Consider the following 19,386-nt stretch of genomic DNA (forward strand, 5'->3'; position numbering starts at 1 on the left):
GAAAGTAACCACCTCACCCACTTTGAGGATGTTCTACCTAATCTGTATGTGGCCCTGTTCCTAGGAAATATGGCATAAACCTCCAACATTGTAACATTCCTACATGCTCACGTGTGTGAAAAAGCCAGCGTAGTTGGTTCCAGTTGGTTTCTGCTTAGTGGATACAACATGCTCTTGCTGTCGTCCTCCACCTCTTTACTTCATCTGTTCTGTTACTTTGACTCAGACATTGGATTCACAGCATTACGACTTGCTCTCACTGGTAAAATGTGAGCTTCTACATTAATAAAAATATGTCCAACCAATCTATACTGTCATTTGTAATCTTGGATTGGGTTTGCCAAAAAGTTCATTCGTGTTTTTCCGTAAGAGCGTATGGGAAAACCTGAACGAACTTTTTGGCCAACCCAACAGTTGTTTGTAGTCCTGAAATTCTCAATGACAGCTTGACTTTGAACTTGAAATTTTTAAAAACCCACATAACCAAAACAAACTATAAAAAGTCACCTAATTTCAGAGTCTAGCTTGGGGTTCTGAGGGAGAACTAATAATGAACTGTCTAAACAAACTCCCATGGAAAGATTTATCTGAGGATGGCTATTGCTTATCTGTTTTAGTTTGACTAGTATAGCTTGATCTTCAGTGTCTCTTGCTGGAGGTGGCAGATGTCCTCATCTTTCTCAGTTGGTGTAGCCAAGGTGAGCATAGTCATGCATCTTAGCATTGCCTGAGTACCTTGTCTCACCTTGCTAATAGTATCTTTCAACAGACTCAAAATTTACATCCTTTAAAAAAACAGGAAAAGAACTGGAAGGGACTTTGAAGATAATCAAGTTCAAATCTTTCACTTTTCATTGAGAAAGGTCAACCTGGAGAGACTGAGTTACATTTGAGAGGGTAAAATGGACATTGCTTTGGAGGAAAATGTCTTAAGGGGAAGGAAGAAAACTCTAAAAGGAGGCATAGGAGGAGGAAGCTGGCTTTCCTGGATTTCCATATGCCTTGATGGTCACTGTTATATCTTCATCCTCCGTTCTTTATATAACAATGGCCAAACATTTATATGCCAGGTCTTGTTCTGTTTCCCCTGGAATAGTTCATTTAATCCTCTTGACTACCCGTGAGGTAGGTGCTTGTATTATCCACAGTTTACAGATGAGGAAATTGAGGCTTAGTAATTGAATGTACCTGAAGCCCTGCAGCTAATAAGGAGCCAGATTTTGGTCCTTGGCAACCTGACCCCAGGACTTATACTATTTACTTTTGTTATTGTTCTGTGCTGCCCCTTGCATATACATGGAAAAAATATATATACATATATATCTCCCTTCCCTTTTCTCAGGTCCACCTGAGAACTTTAAAAGGTGACTTTATTAAAAGCAATTTCAAAACTGAAGAGTAAGCAATTAGATCCCCAAAAGATAATTCCAATTAAAATTCTATGCAGAATTTTATAGAGAGCTCATCTTCTAAATCATCATTTCCAGACATTCCCTCCTGATACCTATTAGGGACAAAGATCTACTTTTTTGCGACCTCAGAAATTGCAAGAGTTGTGTGAGCAATCAGCGCATCTATCGTTTTGTTGCTTTTGTTAAAAAAGTATCGGTACTCAAATATTAATATAAAACAAATTAGAATCATCAGGATGAAAATGGTCTGACTAGTTTCCTTTATCGTCATCTCAGTAAAGCACCACCCCAAATCCTTCAGAAATGTCACCGAATTTTCTGAGACCTAGCCCAAAGATAGGAGAATCAAAGATAATAGAACTTTCTAAATTTGTTGCAACATTCAAATCCCCTGGGGGGAACTGCTGATGTAAAGGTGATTATCGTTGTTGTCTACCTGTTGTTTTTTCCTACCTAGGACAATCTAATCCTTTACATCTGTTACTGAGACTATGTAGAGATTAGACCCTCTAATCACCATTAACACTGGGAGTGAGAAATATGCATTTAATTTTTTAAAGGTACTTTAAAGTCACTAATGCAATTTGCTGCTGGTATTTTAGAGAGAAGGATTTAATAAAAATATGATGTTCACATCAATAGTGTCCCTTTAAGTCTTCCTGCTTACTTTGCCTCTCTCTTTGCACCTAATGGGTATTGCCCCACTGCCTTTATATAGCACTTGAGGGAACACAAGATCATTACTTGGGGAGAGAACTAAAGACTGTTTGGAGGTTCTCACTTCATGGTGGAATAAAATTAATTAATATTATCCCAATATGCCTCCTGTTACATATGATGAATATGATCTTGAACTTGTACTTAAAGTTTGAGCAGACTTCATGTATTAGGAATTTTTCTGTGGGGGATTTTGTTCAGCCATTGGAAGTGAAGTTACTTGTGTTGTGTATTTTCTGAGTGAGTCATCTTTGATCCAGTGAGTAGAAGCCTAGAGTAGAAAAGTTCTGGGTTCTGGACTCAATTCCTATGTGAGTTTGTTTCCGTGTATCTCTGCCACGGTTTCTCTATCCCTAGGATATGGACGTTCCTTACCCTATCATAATATATAACCTACATTACCTCACCATGATTCTTAAAACAACCCCATGAGGTAAAGTAGATGTTATTTATTTCCATTTTGCTTATGAGGAAACTGAGGTTTGATCAGGTTAAATGACTGGTCTGAGGTTCCAGGGTCAGTAGGTGTTATCTGGGTCTTCTAATACTCTTTCCTCAGTCTGTAGTGATGTCTCCACAGATCTCACTTTGAAGATTTCTTGAGTAAAATTAGTCAAGGGCTTTGAGGTCTTTCATTCAAAACCTTACTGGATTGAGAAGAGGCATCTGATGCTGTAAAACCAAACCAAACCAAACCAAAAAAACCCCAAGCTATTATCATCTTAGAATCCTGTTGAGAGGTTAGGTCTAAGTCTTCATGAACTTTCCCAAAGAACTGAGGTTGAGCTTTCTAAATGGTCAATGTGCTGATGGTGACATCAGGGTGGGGGTGAGGGTGGGAGGGGTGAGGTGGCAGGGAGTGAACACTTCAGGCTGTGTTTTGTTCACATACCCAAGTACTTCTAACACTGAAACATTGAATTATATGATACTGTTGCACTTAATAAAAGGAATTTCTGACCATTTACTCAAAATAACGGTTTAGGAAAAAACATTCAGCTTGATTGATTTACAAAACAGCTGAGAGTGATAGAAGATCCCTGTCAGAACTAAACTTTACTGACTTTTTCTGGCTAAAAAGCATTGGCAATTAGGTTTCCAAAGTATTTCAACACTGGTCCTTAACCAATGACTAAGACTTAAATTTTTTTTTAAGTTTTGAAATAATTTCATACTTACAAAAAACTTGCACAAATAATACAAAGAGTTCCCACATACTCTTTACCCAGATTCTTCAAATAACCACAGTACAATGATCACAACCAAGAAATTCACATTGATGCAATACTACAATCTACAGACTCTATTCAAATTTTGCCCATTGTCTCACTCATGTCCTTTTTCTAGTCCAGGGTCCAATCCAGGATCACATGTTACATTTAGTTGTCATGTTTTCTTAAAGTTCTTTAATCTGGGGTAGTTAGTTCCACAGTCTTTCTCTGACTTTCATAACCTTGACACCTTTGAAGAACACTGGCTATCATTTCATAGGAAGTCCTTCACTTTAGGATTGTGTGCTGTTTCCTAATGATTGAAAGCAGGTTATGCATTTTCGGTAAGAATACCACAGAAATGGGGTTGTATCCTTCTTAGTGCATAGTATCAGGGGGTTCATGATTGATTTACTGCATTACGAGTGACTTAGAAATTTGGCCTTAAGCTGAGGTTCAGGCTAGTATGTCTGTAGACCTTGGAGGATAATATTTTCACTCATTTTGTGGCTAGGGACTGAGTAATAGCAGCTCAGCCCAGTGAAGGATAGGATGAAATTAAACGTGGGGCCAGTGGACTTATTTGCAATCTAGTTGGGCAGACTAGATATTCATAAGTAGTTAAAAATGTGTAAGAGTGTCATGGGGTGGTATGTGATTATTTTTGCTGGGAATCACAGTAGTCAGGGAGATTTTCTTAGGGGAAGCCATCCAGATCAACAAAGAGCTCTAGCTTGACTATTTAATCTGTAGGCAAAAGTGTCTATTGTCAGAGAGAATGGAGATAGGGCTCAACAAAAAGCAAAGCTGGGAATCACAACCTGAAACATGTAAAATGTAAAATGGCAAAAATCACATTATTTTTTAAAAAGTGCTTAAGTATTGTTCTGTAGCATTTTGTTCATGTCACTAGGATTAGTGCTTATTACAACATATTAGGCTTTTTTTGTAGTCTTTCTCATCAAACAGATGATGTGTTCCTCGAGGGCAAAGATGATGTCATTCGTGTCCCTTGGACAGTACCCGACACCATTGTGCCATAATTATTTGTTGAAACAAACAGAACTGAGCAATGTTTCTGAGCTAATTAGTGGAAGGATTTAGTGTCTCATTCTATGCATAGTGGATGCTCAAGAAATTTTGTTGGCAGAAAGGCTGAAGTCGTAGCTGGACACAGCATCCATTGGTCAAGTGAGGAGGTAGATGAGAGCCAGGAGGCAGTGATGTGGGGTGGGGGGAAGTGAATGAGGACGTGAGGATGGGGTGAGGGGGAAGTTGAAGATGTGTGGAGGGATGGAAAGTAAGCCTCCTGAAGGGGACTGAGAGGAGGAGACCAAGACATAGCAGGACATTCCCAGTGGCCTGCAGTTGGCCCAGAAAGAGAAAATGGATTTAGGAGCAGAAAGTTGGGAACCAACCAGGTATTTTCTAGATGGCTTAAATAGGGCAGAAGAAGACTCTGTGTGTGTGTGTGTGTGTGTGTGTGTGTGTGTGTGTGTGTGTGTGTGTGTGTGTGTGTTGGGGGGTCAAAGGTAGAAATTTGAGGAAATGGAAAGGGCATGGGGTATAGTTATGAGACAGACTCACCAAATGAGCAGCAGAGGGGCCAGGGGGTCTGGGGCATTGGGGGAGGGACAGGAAGACTCCTGGCAGGTGGTGAAAGTCTGACTGAAAGCCCAACTTGGCAGGTGCTCTCTGGGAGGTCTGGAGAAAGGCCAGCTGGTTCTGTCACTGGAGTGAAGGGGCTGGAGGAGGTGGAACAGTGAAGAGATGAGCATGAGGGAAGAGGAGGGGAGCCTGGGAAGGGGCAGCAGAGAAGCATATCTGAGAGGGAGACAGAGGGATGGGATAGGATGGAGAGGAAAGAAACAGGAACAGGTGTGGAGGGAGGGCTTGGTGGTGGGTGGAAATGAGGCCTTTCTCAGCCTCCCTTTGAAAGCATAGGTGGATGGGTAGCTTTGGAAGTCCATCTAATCCAGTCCTATACACCTGACCAGTGAGTCATGCCTTGGGTACTAGGAGAGATAGGGGATGGGAAGGGGAGTTTCAACTTGGAAGAGGCTGATTGGCTCATTTGATTTTGAACTTTGTTCCCTGCTGGCTTGGCCGCTTTCCAGTTGGACCCCACCCCACCCCGGCCCCCGCTTTCCTCCTTCCCTCGCCACTCAGCGTGAGCTGGACACTCTTGGGGGCACCTACCTCTGCCCTCAAGAACTGCTTCTAGGGTGAAATGTGATAGTACTTGGTTTTCTTGCTTACTCCTTTGTGCCGACTAATCCATTCCAAAGACCAAGATAACTTGGCAGATTTCGTTTCGGCTAGAAGCAAAATCCATGCCTGGTTGGTAACCATCCAGGCTAAAGGACCCACCGGGTTTGAACTGCTAGCACGTTCCAAGGCTGACACTTGGGATCACGGGGCTAGTTGAGGACTGGAACAGATATCTTGGCTTGATTCTCTGAGTAATTCTGACACCCTGGAAACACTTGGGGCAGGATTGGGGGTGAGAGTGTATGCATCAAAGCAGTGTCCTTTTGGCCTTAGACCAAATGGGGCATCCGTTGGGGTTTTCTATGACTGCAACTGGTCCTGTACCATAGAAACTACTCATTTCCACTTAGGTGACAGGCGACAGATTATATCGTAATGGTCTTTCTGGAGTATTTTTACAGGGAAAAGATTGTTTGTTTCATTTCCAAGTAGAAGAGAAAAAAAAAGATTTTGCCAACACCCAGTTTTGCCTACTACGCCACCTAGGCATTGAAAATCCAGCTGCATCCTGTTTCTTGTGTCATTCTGTTGCCCAGGAGCAACTGACCTGCCCTATTCCTGATTGATTTCGAGCTGCTAGTGTTGAAGGCACAAGAGACACTAGTCTGGTTCCCGTTGTACATAGCGGTGGCCTCGTTCATGTGGCAATTAGTTAGTTGTTTCCGTTCTTTCTTTTTTTTTTTTTTAATTCATTTCATTTCCACCACTTCCTTAATTTAAATCTTTCTTTTTTAGGCAGTTGTCCTGTGCTGTTGTTTTTTGTTTTATCTTTCATTGCCTTTCCCTCTGCAGTCAACACTATGACCCGGGGACTCCGGCATCCTTCAAGCAAGCCATTTCTGAAGAAGGTGGAAAGAAGCCATGAGGATTTGCACCTCCTCCTCCTCCTCTTCCTCCTCCTCCTCCTCTTCCTCTTCCCTTGCCTGGCCCCCTCCTGCGCATGTGTTTCCGCCAACACAGGAGCCTGGATTGTGGAAAAGCCTCCAGCACAACTCAGCTCAGCTCAGAGAAGTCTCTGGAATGGCCTCACTTTGTGCAATAAGAAGACTTTTTTTTTTTTCTTTTTAAAATCCTCCATTACATTTTCTGTAAGTGTCTGTGAGAAAGTATCCAGGTCAGACTGGAATTGCTCTACAATAGAAATAACTGAACACATACAGACTGACAAAAGAAAAAAGTTAACTATTTTATTTATTTCAATATTTAAAAGAAAAGGTGCTGTTGTGGCACAGTATTTTTGTTTAAAGTACCTTCAACTTCAAAAGTTAAAAGCAATTTTGTGAAGACATGAAAATCAAAAGAGGACTTAATGTAAAATAAAGACTGCATATTAACTCTAAGGAAAAATAGCCCACATTTTTAATAAGAGAATAAAGATCAACTCTGCTCTCTCAGGCTTTTTTAAAAGCCATTCATGTATGTTCTTTAGGTATTTTTATTTCTGCAAGTTGGATGTGGTAAGTGAGGAGTGATCAGTTTTTTTTTTCCTTCTTCTTCAAAAGTCTATTGAAAGTGTTTGATTATGTGTTAAGACTTGACTGAAATAAATTAGCCACAAGGGCTATCAGCAGTCTCTCTGCTCCCCCCAAAACAAACAGACAAACAAACAAACTCTCCCCTCACCCAAGGCAAGCCCCATTTATCTGATGTCAAGAAGCAGCCTGCCTCCTGGTTATCATGTCTGACAAGGCCTAGTTCTGAAAGGAATTCCATCTAGCGATTAAATGTATCTCTACGAGTTCAATAGATTTGAACAAAGACAGCTTTGTTTAAAATAATGCAGTGAAGGCAGAGAGAGAGAGGGGAAAAAAAACAAAAAATAAACATCAGCTGGGATGATATTAATTCTGTTCCCTAACAGCTCCTAGAGGAGACTTGCAAAGGGAGACTTCTGTTGAGCTGGCTTTGGGGGCCTGAGATGCTGGGTGTCCCCAAGGCAAGGAAGACCAGCCTGAAAGATGGAAGCCTCAGATTCAGTTGCTGGTGGGGGTAAAAAGGAGAAAGGCGAGTGGTCTGACCTGTCCTTCTATGGCCATGTTGGTGGAAGTGAAGGTGGACTCTGAAATGCATTCGACATTGTGTCTGAGGCCTAGTGAAGGAGCTGGGGTGACCGGCCAGGCCACTGGGTTCTACTCCCTGTCTTACACGTTCATGCTCTTGAGTTTCCCTCACTGGTACGCAGAGTCATAATGATCAATGTACAGTCTAACGCTGGATATTCCTCTCCGCAAAAGTCTTGAGTGACAGTGTTAGTGAAATGGTTCTGAGCCCGAGAATCTCTCTTTCACCTTTGCAAGGGCAGATTGGATGGGCACAGACTTCTTGCCAGCCCTTTCAAGGCCAGTCCCTGGGGGAGATCACCAAGAGGGTCTCTGTATCATTTTGTAGTCCTTTCTTTGACATTTTCTGATAGAAAATGTCCTTTTTCAAAATGCTAATAATTATAATAATAATCCGCTCTCCAACCAACTCCCACAAGTTATAACATGTGTAGAATCATGATAAAGCTTTGCATAATATAGGGTTTGTATCAAGTTTGTGTAAGTTTCTGTTAAATAAAAGTCTGTTTCCAATGCTCCTATAGCATCTCTGTAAATTTTGCTTTTCCAACCTCATCCTGCATGAGTTCAACTTGCATATCGTCCTGTAGAAGGGACTCCTGAAAGGATTCTGCCCATTTGCATGCCCGGGATTTGTTGAACCCTATTGTTTTATTTAGAAGCGCAGTCTAGAACAGAGGTTGCCACTGGCTTAGCTGACAGGAGGTGGCTTGGAAAATGAACAATGTCCAGGGTTGGTACCAGCGTCTGAGCTTTGAGTCCAGAGTTGCTGTCACCTACCCACCATCACCACGGCCACTGTCACCCTCTCCATGGCCTAAATGGATTTATGGAGAGCCTAGTTATGGATACTGACTTAATATACCCGTACAATGTTGCCGTCGCACCTGTGCTAAGATAGTTTTGCACAAGAATGCAAGATTTAGCGTGTGCTTGGAAAAAGCTGAGAGGTTACTGTTTCCCCTGCCTGAAAGGTAGTGACGTAGCCTCCCCAGCTGCCAGTTGGTGCAGCTGTAAACCTACCACCCCCCCCCCCCCCCCCCGCCTGAGATAGGTTTCTCCCATCTTCTCTGTTGGGTCCTCTAGGTCAGAGAGAACCGGACCAGCCTCTCAGGCCGGGTCTTGCCCTCTGAGCATTTCCAGCTCACGCTGAGGCCAGGTGGAGATGGAACATGACATCATGTTGCTCCTGCTAGCATGTTCTATCTTTAAAATGAACGTCACCTTGTGACATTCATTTTGGACTTTATACATTTCTCTAGCAGTGAAAAGGATTTTTTCCCCCCAGTATCCCCTCCTTAGGCTTTTTTCTTTTTTCTACTGTGGCAAAATATACATGACATACAATTTACCATTTTAACTGTTTTTAAGTGTATGGTCAGCGGCATTAATTACATTCACATTGTTGTGCAGCCATCACCACCATCCAACTCCAGAACTTTTTCATCTTCTTCAATGGAAACGCTATACCCATTAAACACTAACTCTCCATTTCTCCCTCACCCCAGCCCATGGCAATCACCATTCTACTTTCTGACTCTGTGAATTTGACTATTCTAGGTACTTCATATAAGTAGAATCATGCAATGTTTGTCCTTTTGTGACAGACTTGTTTCTCTTAGCATAGTATCTTCAAGGTTCATTCATGTGGTAACATGTCAGAATTTCATTCCTTTTTAAGGTTGAATAATATTCCATTGCATGTATATATTACCTTTTCTTTACCCATTCATCTGCTTATAGGTACTTGGAGTAGAAAGGAAGTTTTGCACATTTATTACACACCCACTTCCTACAGCGACTCATTTGAGACATTATCCAATTCAGAGGTTACCTAGAGGATTCAGTATCTTCTTAGGAGGGAAGTGATTGCACCTGAAATCTTCCTTCTACTTTATACCTTGGAAAAGGGTACTTTGATGGGCAAACAATTTCTACCGAAAGTGTGTTTTACCACATGACTAAGTCTTTCTTTGTAGAGACTGTCTTTGGGCTGCTTGTAGGGACGAGATGTCTAGCATGGAGCTATAGTATCAGCGTAAATAAGGATAGAGGAGACCCAGGAGAATCTAATGTCTCTAATGGAAGGTCCTGAGGGCAGGGACTGCCTTTTCCAAATATCTGATGGTGAGTTGTTGGCAAAGCCTATGTGTGCTTTCTTTCTGTAGGTGATCACTGACCAAGTGGGAGGGGGAAAGTATACATGTGAGCCAGAGAATGAGAAAGAGGAAAAGAAGTCATTTTTCCTCATCCATTTGGAAATATGTTAGTTTGTATAAAGGGTTAGCTCTGGGTTTGACATTCAGATGCCTACAGAGCAGGTATCTTTAGTGAGTAAAGCAGCCCAGGGATGAGAAAATGAACAGTGCCAGGGAGACAGGAAGTAGCCGTTATGCTGAGCTTCAGGGCACAGGGGAGCAACAGAGAGTGTTAGGGGGCGTGTAGAGCCAGAGAGCACCTGTGCTCTGAATGGGGCAGCTGCCACCAGCTCAAGGGATGCTGCCTGAAAGAACATGGGCCCCGGGTTCCCAGGTCTTCTGGGTTTTTAAGAGGGGCCAAAAATTCAAAAATTTTGGTGAGATCTCCCTATTTTAAAATGTTGGTTGTAAATTAAAAACACTGAAGATCAACTTTGTGTGGATGAAACCAAAGGTGAGCATGTAGCAGACACCCTTTGAAGGCTTTGGGGCAGCTCCCCAAGGGCTGCAAGTCTGGTTAAAGTTGAAGTCGAGGTTAGGATGCCTTGACCAAACTCTTTCATGACAGCAGAACCTTGACTTAGCCTATGGATGTGTCTAGTGTATCCTGCCTTAGAACTGTTATGTGCTGGGAATGGGTCCCTGGGTTGCTCTCTGGATGGAGCTAGATCATTATCCACCACATGCTAGGGATTCAGGATGGGGTTCCAGTAAAAAAACATTCCCCCCATCCAGTCCTTTTCCCTCTGAAAGAGCTCCCCTTTAAAACTCTGGGCACAGCTGTATAGTTTAGAGATATGTTTTTTATTTCACTTTATTATTGATGATGAGTTATCTCTCATATCACATTTCTTTTACCCTATTTTCTAAGAACTTCAAATTATTCCATGAGACTAGAACGGAATTCAAGTTTTATTGTATCCCCAAAGCAGCAAATTCACAACTGGTTTTGATTTAAAGAAAAACATATATGATATCTCACAAAGTGTCTTCTGAAATAAGATACATATAAGATGTGAAATACTTATAAATTTAAATAAAAATTCTGGAGGGATATATATATTTATATTATTTATAATATATATTTATATATACCATAATATATATAACATATTTTTATATATTATTATTATTACTCTAGAATTTTTATTTAGATTTGTCTTGTGATTTACATCTTATATGCATCTTATTTCAGAGGACACTTTGTAAGAGAGCCAGCCCAGATTTTATGCAAAGTAGTATGCAAAAACTACTCACTTGGCTCAGGGTTTTTTTGTGTGTGTATTTTCTTTAGTCAGGGTAGAGAGAAGGTTATTCTGAATAATGAATTTGTTTTCCTTGTGGTTTATAATGAGGGGTTTGCAAACTTCTCCTATAATGACCCAGATAGTAAATATTTCAGGCTTTGTAGGCCAGAAGTCTGTTGCAACTACTTGGCTCTAGAGTTGTAGCATGAAAACAGCCCAAGACAGTATGTAAATGAATGGACATGGCTGTGTTCTTATAAAACTTTATTTACAAAAATAGGCAGCTGGCCAGATTGGCCCAGGGGCCACAGTTTGCTGATCCCTGATTTAGAAAGTGACTATTATACTGTTAATTTGGATGGTGGTAATATTTAGGGCATTTTCTAGGTCTCAGGACTAAGGAAAGAGAAGAATTTCACATCATGAGGTGAAAGGCTAGGAGTGCATTTCAGGGTCAGCAATGTCAATTGTATTGAGGCCTATTTGCAAAAGTGTTTCAGGGCCAAAATATTCCATCACAAGATTTTAGAAAGCTGTCTACTAGATTTTCCAGTTTGAGTGCCGAGTCCAAACTACAATAGTGCAATGCTTATCTAAAGAGTCTGTCAATAATCTAGCCAGTCTATGTGCTGGCCATACAGAATAGTGACTCTGGGGACGTGATAACTAATGTTCATCTCTGGCAACTTAAGTATGAAAAAAGGCCAACTTTAAAATGGACGGATTTGTGCAAATGCGTGTCATCTTATGAGATAAATGATAATGGAAATTTAGTGGAACCTGACACAGGAGGCATGGAATTGCTGTAGTTAGAGAAATGGTCTCTTTCTGGTGACTACCAATTCTTCAATGACTGTGGCTCTCTGAAATTGTTAATCACGGGGTGTTTAACAATTGCTGTGATGCCTTTGAGGATGTTGCTGTGATGCCTTTCTTTCTAAGAACTCAGATTCTTGTGGTCATATTCAGAATTAGGAGACTTCCCCCACCTCCTCAACCTCACATCCCAAAAGAACTGTTAAGAAATAATTTTCCTCCCTGGATGCTGGCGAAGATTCCTGATACCAGACATCCTATTGAATTAAAACCTTCTTACAGGGACTTCCCTGGTGGCGCAGTGGTTAAGAATCCACCTGCCAATGCAGGGGACATGGGCTCGATCCCTGGTCCGGGAAGATCCCACATGCTGCGGAGCAGCTAAACCCGTGCGCCACAACTACTGAGCCTGCGCTCTAGAGCCCATGAGCCGCAACTACTGAGCCCGTGTGCCACAACTACTGAAGCCCATGTGCCTAGAGCCTGTGCTCCGCAACAAGAGAAGCCACCGCAATGAGAAGCCCGCACACCGCAATGAAGAGTAGCCCCCGCTCGCCACAACTAGAGAAAGTCTGCACGCAGCAACAAAGACCCAACACAGCCCCCCCAAAAAAAATTAATTAAAATAAATAAATTAAAAAAAAAAACTTTCTTACAAATTGAATGGGAGATGATCCTGAAGGGTGACCTCTGAGCTAGTCATGCCAGGTGGCAGCAGCTATGCCAAATGTACCCAAGATCCCTCTTTAGCCCTTATTAGAGGATGCTCAGTTGTTTGGAAAGGATCCGTAACTTTTCAGATCTCAGGATACCTTTTAGGGGTGCTTATTGCTAGGTTCCCCTGGTTATTTCCAAGTTTCCTTAAAAGGGGCAGGGGTTGGGATGGGCATGTTATATGTCAGCTCCATTTGCTGCAGGCTCTACCCTGTGATCACATCTGAGGTCACCCAGATGTCCGCTTTTAGGCATAGACTAAAAAAAGGAGAAAGATTCTTCAGACCAAAAGTTAGAAACTCCTGTTATGTATTTTACATAAACGTGGTATAAGCAGCACAATCCCTTGGTTACCTGACCTTTCCTTACACCAGAATAGGAAATACTTTGTTGAGAGGTGGTAACAGTGGTCATCAATGGTTTAGCACCAATCTGACTGATACAATTACATTGACTGTGCTGTTAGTGATTGCCTGGCAAGGCATAATCATAGCTGAGATGGATCTGGAAGTCCTAGTGGAACACTAGCTGAGGGAGTGTTGTGTTGTTTATTTTTAAGTGAGCATGTTACCAGGCCATGTTATATCGGGAATAACGTGCAAGGGTTGGAAAGTACTTCACCACCCTATTTAATATTTGACACCACCATGTTCAAATTGGCTGAAAATAACTGTGGAAAACCCAAAAGGTACAAAAAAGATTAACACCATGTTTAAAGGGATGGACAATAAGCCCCTTAAGAAAAGGTTAAAGGATTTGGGCTTGTTTAACTTGGGGAAGAGAATTAGGGGTCACTTAGTAACCATCATTATTTGTATCATTGAGAAAAAGAGACTGACCAGTTGCCTTTGGTCTCTAGAGAGGACAGGAGGAGCACCTTGGGGCTTAGAACAAGTTGACAAACTTCTTTCGATATCAAAGATTTTTGACTATTGAGGCTCAAATGGAACTCGCTGATGGTCAAGGATTTCTCCTGCGTGGAGTTAGGGACGTGGGCTAGATGACCTTTTGGGGAACTGTCTAGCTCTTCAATGCTTTGAATTGCAGCTGGGCAACCTGAAAGAGTGAGTGCCTGACTCACCACCAGGGTGTGGGAGGCATGGGGAAAATTAGTCTCATGAATGCTTATTACGATCATTAACTAAAATTACATTTCTAGGCTTGCTCCTATTCACCCTGGAGCAATGTCCCAAGCCCATATGGGGACTCTTCTTGTTTTGATAGTGTGAGACACCAGCTGGAGAGTGAATGAGGTGGCAAGAGACATTTTCCTCCAGAGAAACACCAAGCATGTGAAAAAGGAACAGTGAGAAGCAGCAGAAAAAGCCACTAAGGCCAAAAAGGCCACGAAGTGAAAATTGTTCTGTTGAAACTCCATCTGAATTCCCCTCCAGTTCTCAGGTCATCGGACCCCACCATGTCCAGTGTCATCCTTGGTGCATGGACTTCATAGTTGCTCATAGGGCCTGGATATTCTTCTCAGCTGGATTTTGGTTGAAGACCTCACTAATATTCATGGTTGTCTGCTCTCTTCTCCCCAACTTGGTGGGGGAAGAAAGGTCTTATTAGAAGACAAAGTTAATTTTATATTTGTGTATATTAGACAAAAATTCTGTTTGGGAAAGGCAGTGACCAGGATGCTTTCTAAATAACTTAGAAAAGAACTCCTATAGAATGGTTTTGCTTGGTATTTGATTTAAAGAATTAGCAAGGATTGTGCTGTATTTAGGGTGTGAAGTCAACTTTCTGTGGGCCAGAAATATGTAAAAGAGGTTGGGAATGGAGGTAACTTGTGTAAGAGGGGGTGGAGGAGGGGCGTGATGAATCGCTAGCATGAACACATGATGAAACTGTTACTTGGCTGAGTTATGGGTTCAGAGAGATTGGCAGTTTGTAATCTTGAAAACTTCTTTGGTTAAAATAGATTGTTTTCCCTTGGTAGACATCAACCTTTCGTCCACAATTGAAAAATAGATCAATACATTTTGACCATATACTGTTACCTTGCATAATGACCCCCTAGTTATTGGTTTGCTTTATGATACTGATCAATTAATCAAATATTTATTGAAGGCCTTCTATGTTGCAATACTGTGCTAGGTTTTGCAGGACATAAAAGAGGAGCAAAGGGGAATTGAAACAAACTTTTGGGGGTACTTTCTATGTGCTAGTCACTGATAGGCTTCTTATAGGTGTTAGCTTGTGAAAGCCATATTTAGTCCTTTCAGGTTAAGATTATTATTCCTATTTCACAGAAATGGAAATTGAAGCTCAGGGAGATGGAATTGACAAAGATAGTAGTCCCAGCTGGTAAAGTCTGATATTTCTAATCAAGGGTTTTCTGGCCCTAAGACTCTCTCCACTGTGTAAGACAGCTTTTCTGTTCATGAGGAGGAGAGACAGGCAGTTAGTATGTTATTTAAGACAAGACCATCTAATTAAGTGCCAAGTTGGTGCAAAATGGGCCCAGCAAAGGGAGCTCAGCAAAGTATCAGATGGGCTCAGCAAAGGGAGTTAGGATTAGGAGTGCAGGCTGAAGTATGTCTTCATGGAAAGATGAGTAGAGTTGAGTGGGTCAAGAGAAGGCAGGCCACTGACAGCAGCAGTGGGGAATGTCTGAACAAAAGCTCAGAGGTGCAAGTGACACTGTAGGTTTGAAGCCTTCACAGAGATGAGCCTGAAGGGAGTTGGGGGAGATCCTGGGCTGTAGTGAGGAGTCATAGGAATGTAAGTAGCATGCTCATTGTGGTGGGGCCTGATCCATAGCAAAGGAAACAGGAATGGTAGGAGCGTCGTGAGTTCTTGAGCAGGAGAATGTGATGTTTAGGATGGTTACGCGAGGACAACCCCAATGCACACGTCAAGAAGTTTGGGTTTCGTACACGCTTCCCACCAGGCTGCCTCTGACCCTGTTGTGGTTATAGGATCCTAGCCCTTGTGGGGAAAAGAAGTGATCAGAATTCCTTCTAAATGCCTTTTAACAGAACCCCACTGTATCCCGTCTTCTCTGTGACACTTGTCCAGCTGATGAAAGGTTTATCTTGCTTGGTATCAAACGATTCCGTGGGCATCTTCCGTGAAGTATACTCTGAAAACAGAGAATCTTCTATTATACTACCGATTGGTTTGCAGTGCATTTGGGGAGGTGTATGGGATATCCCAAGAGGCTGGTTGGCCCCAGAGAGCTTTATGTCTGACAGACCAGTTGAAATTTGGGATCAAAATCTATGATTGCCCTCCTAGTCAAGTTGGAGAAAGGGTTGATTTGGAAAAGCATCCTTTAGACTGAAAGGTCAGTGAATGTCATTGAGGAAAATCAAGGAAACCAGGCTTAGATTCTGGCCATGGCCTTTGTTTGGGTGTAGAAGCTCCTTTTGGTACCACTGTCTGGACACCCTTAGCTGATTTACATGTTGGAGGATGAAGAAGCTGTGAGATTGCAATCCCCTGTCCTCATTTCCATTTCTATCTCATACTCCCCACTTCATCTTGTTGATGGATTCCTCACTGGCCCCTGAGGCTAGAAGAGGTGTAGCCGTGTGTGCAGGCTATGGACAGTGAGTTCAAAGTTCATGGGCCATCTTCTCCATGGTAGCCAAGTATGGTTGGCTCTTCCTGACGTGCTAAATCATAGCCACCACACTCTCCATGGAATCTTCCTGGCAGCCTTGACAGGGGTTACTGTCCCACTTAGCAGATGAGAGACCAAAACTCAGAAGGGTTAAGTGACTTGGCCAAAGCTACACAGAAGTGGTAGGGCCCAGACTAGACTCCAGATCTTCTTTCTGATATTAACACGAGTGCATTTGCATTGCTTGTTACTCGCCTGTAATATTCAGTGACAATTGCCTTGGCTTAGGCATGGCTAAAAGTGGCAGAGCCCTGGACTGAAAAGGTCATCTGACAGCACAGAATTGAAACCCTATGAATTGAAACAGTAGAATAATAACCACCTTCCCTGAAAAAATGATTGGATCCACCCCTTCCCCTTCCACCCACCTGCCCAACATTTATGCAGCACCTGGGCCTCGTACAGCACTATCTCACCAAACTCTTTCAAAATCGCTCTCTCCTTCATCTGCCTTTAGACTGTAACATTGCCATAGATCTGGAACAGTCAGCGTTCTGGGGCTGAGTTTTAACTGCCTCTAGCGCAGTGTTCTGTGTGTTTCATGCATCTACATACTGGCTTGAAATTTCCCTGTGTGTCCTACAGAGAACACCTCAGGCCTGCCTCAAATGGTGCATGAGGTCTATCATAGGCGACCCTCAGAGTTGGTTTTGCCCTGCAGAGGCTGAGAAGGTTGCCTTTAAACGAAGTCTCTGCCTGGTGATTGGCGCAGGGAGACAGAGCTTCAGAGACGGCAACTTGCCCTCCCTGCTCCCTCTTCATTAATTCCAGGAAACTCTGCAGCTGCTCTCCCTGCTCTCCTGTCCTTCTGGTCTCTCCCCTGCGCTAATCACAGCTCATTTCTGCTGCGTGCCTCATTTGGGAGAAGAGCGCTCCAGGGCTCCCAAAATGTGAAGAGGGAAATTAAGGATGGTTGGCCAAATGGGTCAGTCCATCGTCACTGGGACCGCCATCCTCCTCCCTGGAAGGCCCCTGTGCTTTGTCCGGGGCTCACTGGGTGAGAGTTTCCCCGTGGGTTTTTCCCAGGACCAGGTGGGGCTGGCTTTGGATGCTAAGGAGAGAAGGGGGACCAGGCTCTCTGAGCGCCAACTACACGTCATCATAGGTTCTCTAATCTCCTCACCTCCTTTAACGACCTGTGATGTTGGGTCTATATTACAGCTGAGGGAACTGAGGTGGAGAAAGGTTAAATAGTAATTTGCCCGAAACTTGGTAAATGCATATGTCTATTTGACTTCAAAGGCTGCGTTCTTTCTTTCCTTTTTTTTTTCTTTCTTTCCCTTTCTCCCGCATCCTCCTCCTCCTTCCTTAAACCATGGGCTCTGGGCTTCTGTTCATTCTTGTTTCCTCTCCTCCAGCCTCCTCTGGGAACCTGGCTTTTTCCTATAGTAACAAGAATCCCGCTGGCTACCGGGCAAATCCATCTTCGCTGGGAGTCCTGTTACCCATTGGCTGGCCAACATTGTGGGTTTAGCCATATGCTAATGAACCTGGGTTTCCCAGCAAAAGACAGACTGGGCAGTTGCAAAGAGCCAGCTGCTCTGGCCAGGCCTCTCTGTGCCGGGCAGCTCCGTAGGACCATTTTAGGTAGCTGTGAGCCTGTCAGCAGGGGAGCAAAGAGCTCTCTCTCACTCCCAGGTAGGGCACTTTTCCTTTCCTGGGACTTCTTTCCCTTTCATTACTTCTTTTTAAGGCCCCTGGGCATCATTTGGTTGACCTGCTTCAAAAGAAACTCAGTCTCCATCTTTGTAACTAAGGAGTCCAACCTGGTATTGGTCAGATGATCTTGAAAGTTCCAGGGCGCCATTTTAGTGAGAATGTGACGTTATAAAAAATTAACCTTTTTCTTCCATCCCCCCCCATCTTCCTGCCTTATCCCCATTGTCCAAACAAAGGAATGTTTCTAAGGAGAGTCCCCCTTCTGTGAAAGCCTTTAGAGCTATCCCTTCTGGAAACTTCTCCCTCCCAGTAGGCTGTGGAAAAGGGAGCTGGGCGCCAAGCGGACAGTACCCAGGAATATTTCAGCCGCAGGCTTTTGATGTGCATTCACCCTTCCGGAAGGCAGGGTCAGGAGGGGTCAGCTGGCAAGGGCCCAGGGGCTCGTTTGCTGTCGTGGCTGAACAGGAGCGGAGGCAGCCCTGGGAGCGCGATGCCGGGATGCCAGACCCCCCAGGGGACGCTCCCAGGGGACAGTCCGCGCTGTGGAGGCCTGGGTGAGAGTCCCAGCCCTGCTGCCACCGTGCCCTGTGACCCTGGGCATGTCGCTTCACCATTTGGGGGCTCAGTTTCCTTGTATTTTTTAAAGAAGGGTTTGGACCAGGTGTTCCAAGGTTCATCCTGGTGCTGACAGTCAGAGGCTCGGGTGGATCAAGTTAGGAATGGGACACTGCGCTATCCTGTCTGAGAAACTGGTTTGCATCTTTCAAGCCCCTGGGGTCGCGCTGGTGGTGGAAGGTTTAGGCACTGTTCCGGGGGTCGTGGAGGGGACCTGGTGCTTTATATGTTTATATTCTCCCCCCAAGCCCCTGCAGCATGACCACTGATCATGTCTGGGAGGTAGCTGCCCCCTCCGCCTTCTCTCTCTGTCCACCCACGCGTGTGACTCCCCTGGCCCCCCAGCTCCATCCACTTCTTCTCCTGGTTGAAGAGGCAGATGGAGACCCGGCTGGGTTAGGGTTGGGCGGGGCATCTTCCCTGTGGGTCTGGGGCGCCTGCGGAGGGCACACCTGCCGAGAATCACTGCTGTCTCCCAGCTCTGACTTCCAGAGTCAGACCCCACTGTCCTGCCCGCTGGGCCCGTTTCAGATGAGGCTGCGTTGGCCTCATATGCTGCCCTGTCCTAGGCTGTCAAGTGCAGAGAAGAGGCCTCAGACCTGGTCCGATAGAGGAGGAAACAGAGACACAGGAGAGTCATGGCCCAGACCTCAGAGCTCCGTGGAGGCCCTGCGGGTGTGAGGCTTTGGACTCCCAGCTCTCTCCCTCGTCTCCAGCTACCCCTTTATCCAGGCTCTGTTCCTCCCCTTTTGGTTTCAGGGAGCTACTTAACTTCTTTGCCTTTTAAGCCCGTCCAGTTCCTCACCTTTAGCTCTGTGAGGGCTGGGTTTGGAGG

General features: G+C 43.9%; 1 protein-coding gene across 10 annotated transcripts in view; it reads left to right on the forward strand.

The window, feature by feature from the left end:
- Positions 1–19,386, forward strand: part of DPF3 (double PHD fingers 3) — a 277,931-nt gene that overhangs the window by 223,382 nt on the left and 35,163 nt on the right. For 4 of the 10 annotated variants that reach the window (XM_082384347.1, XM_082384350.1, XM_082384345.1 and 1 more), the window contains exon 9: positions 6,404–17,569. The exons of 3 other annotated variants lie outside the window; for them this stretch is intronic. In XM_082384347.1, the coding sequence (XP_082240473.1) occupies positions 6,404–6,894 (491 nt within the window). In that variant the 3' untranslated portion in view covers positions 6,895–17,569. Of the gene's footprint in view, positions 1–6,403; positions 17,570–19,386 lie in introns of those variants that run through there. 3 more of the 10 variants (XR_014242371.1, XR_014242374.1, XR_014242372.1) reach the window with 2 other exon arrangements.

This window comes from Balaenoptera borealis (assembly GCF_965194805.1).
Source record: "Balaenoptera borealis genome assembly, chromosome: 3".
NCBI classification, from domain to species: Eukaryota; Metazoa; Chordata; class Mammalia; order Artiodactyla; family Balaenopteridae; genus Balaenoptera; species Balaenoptera borealis.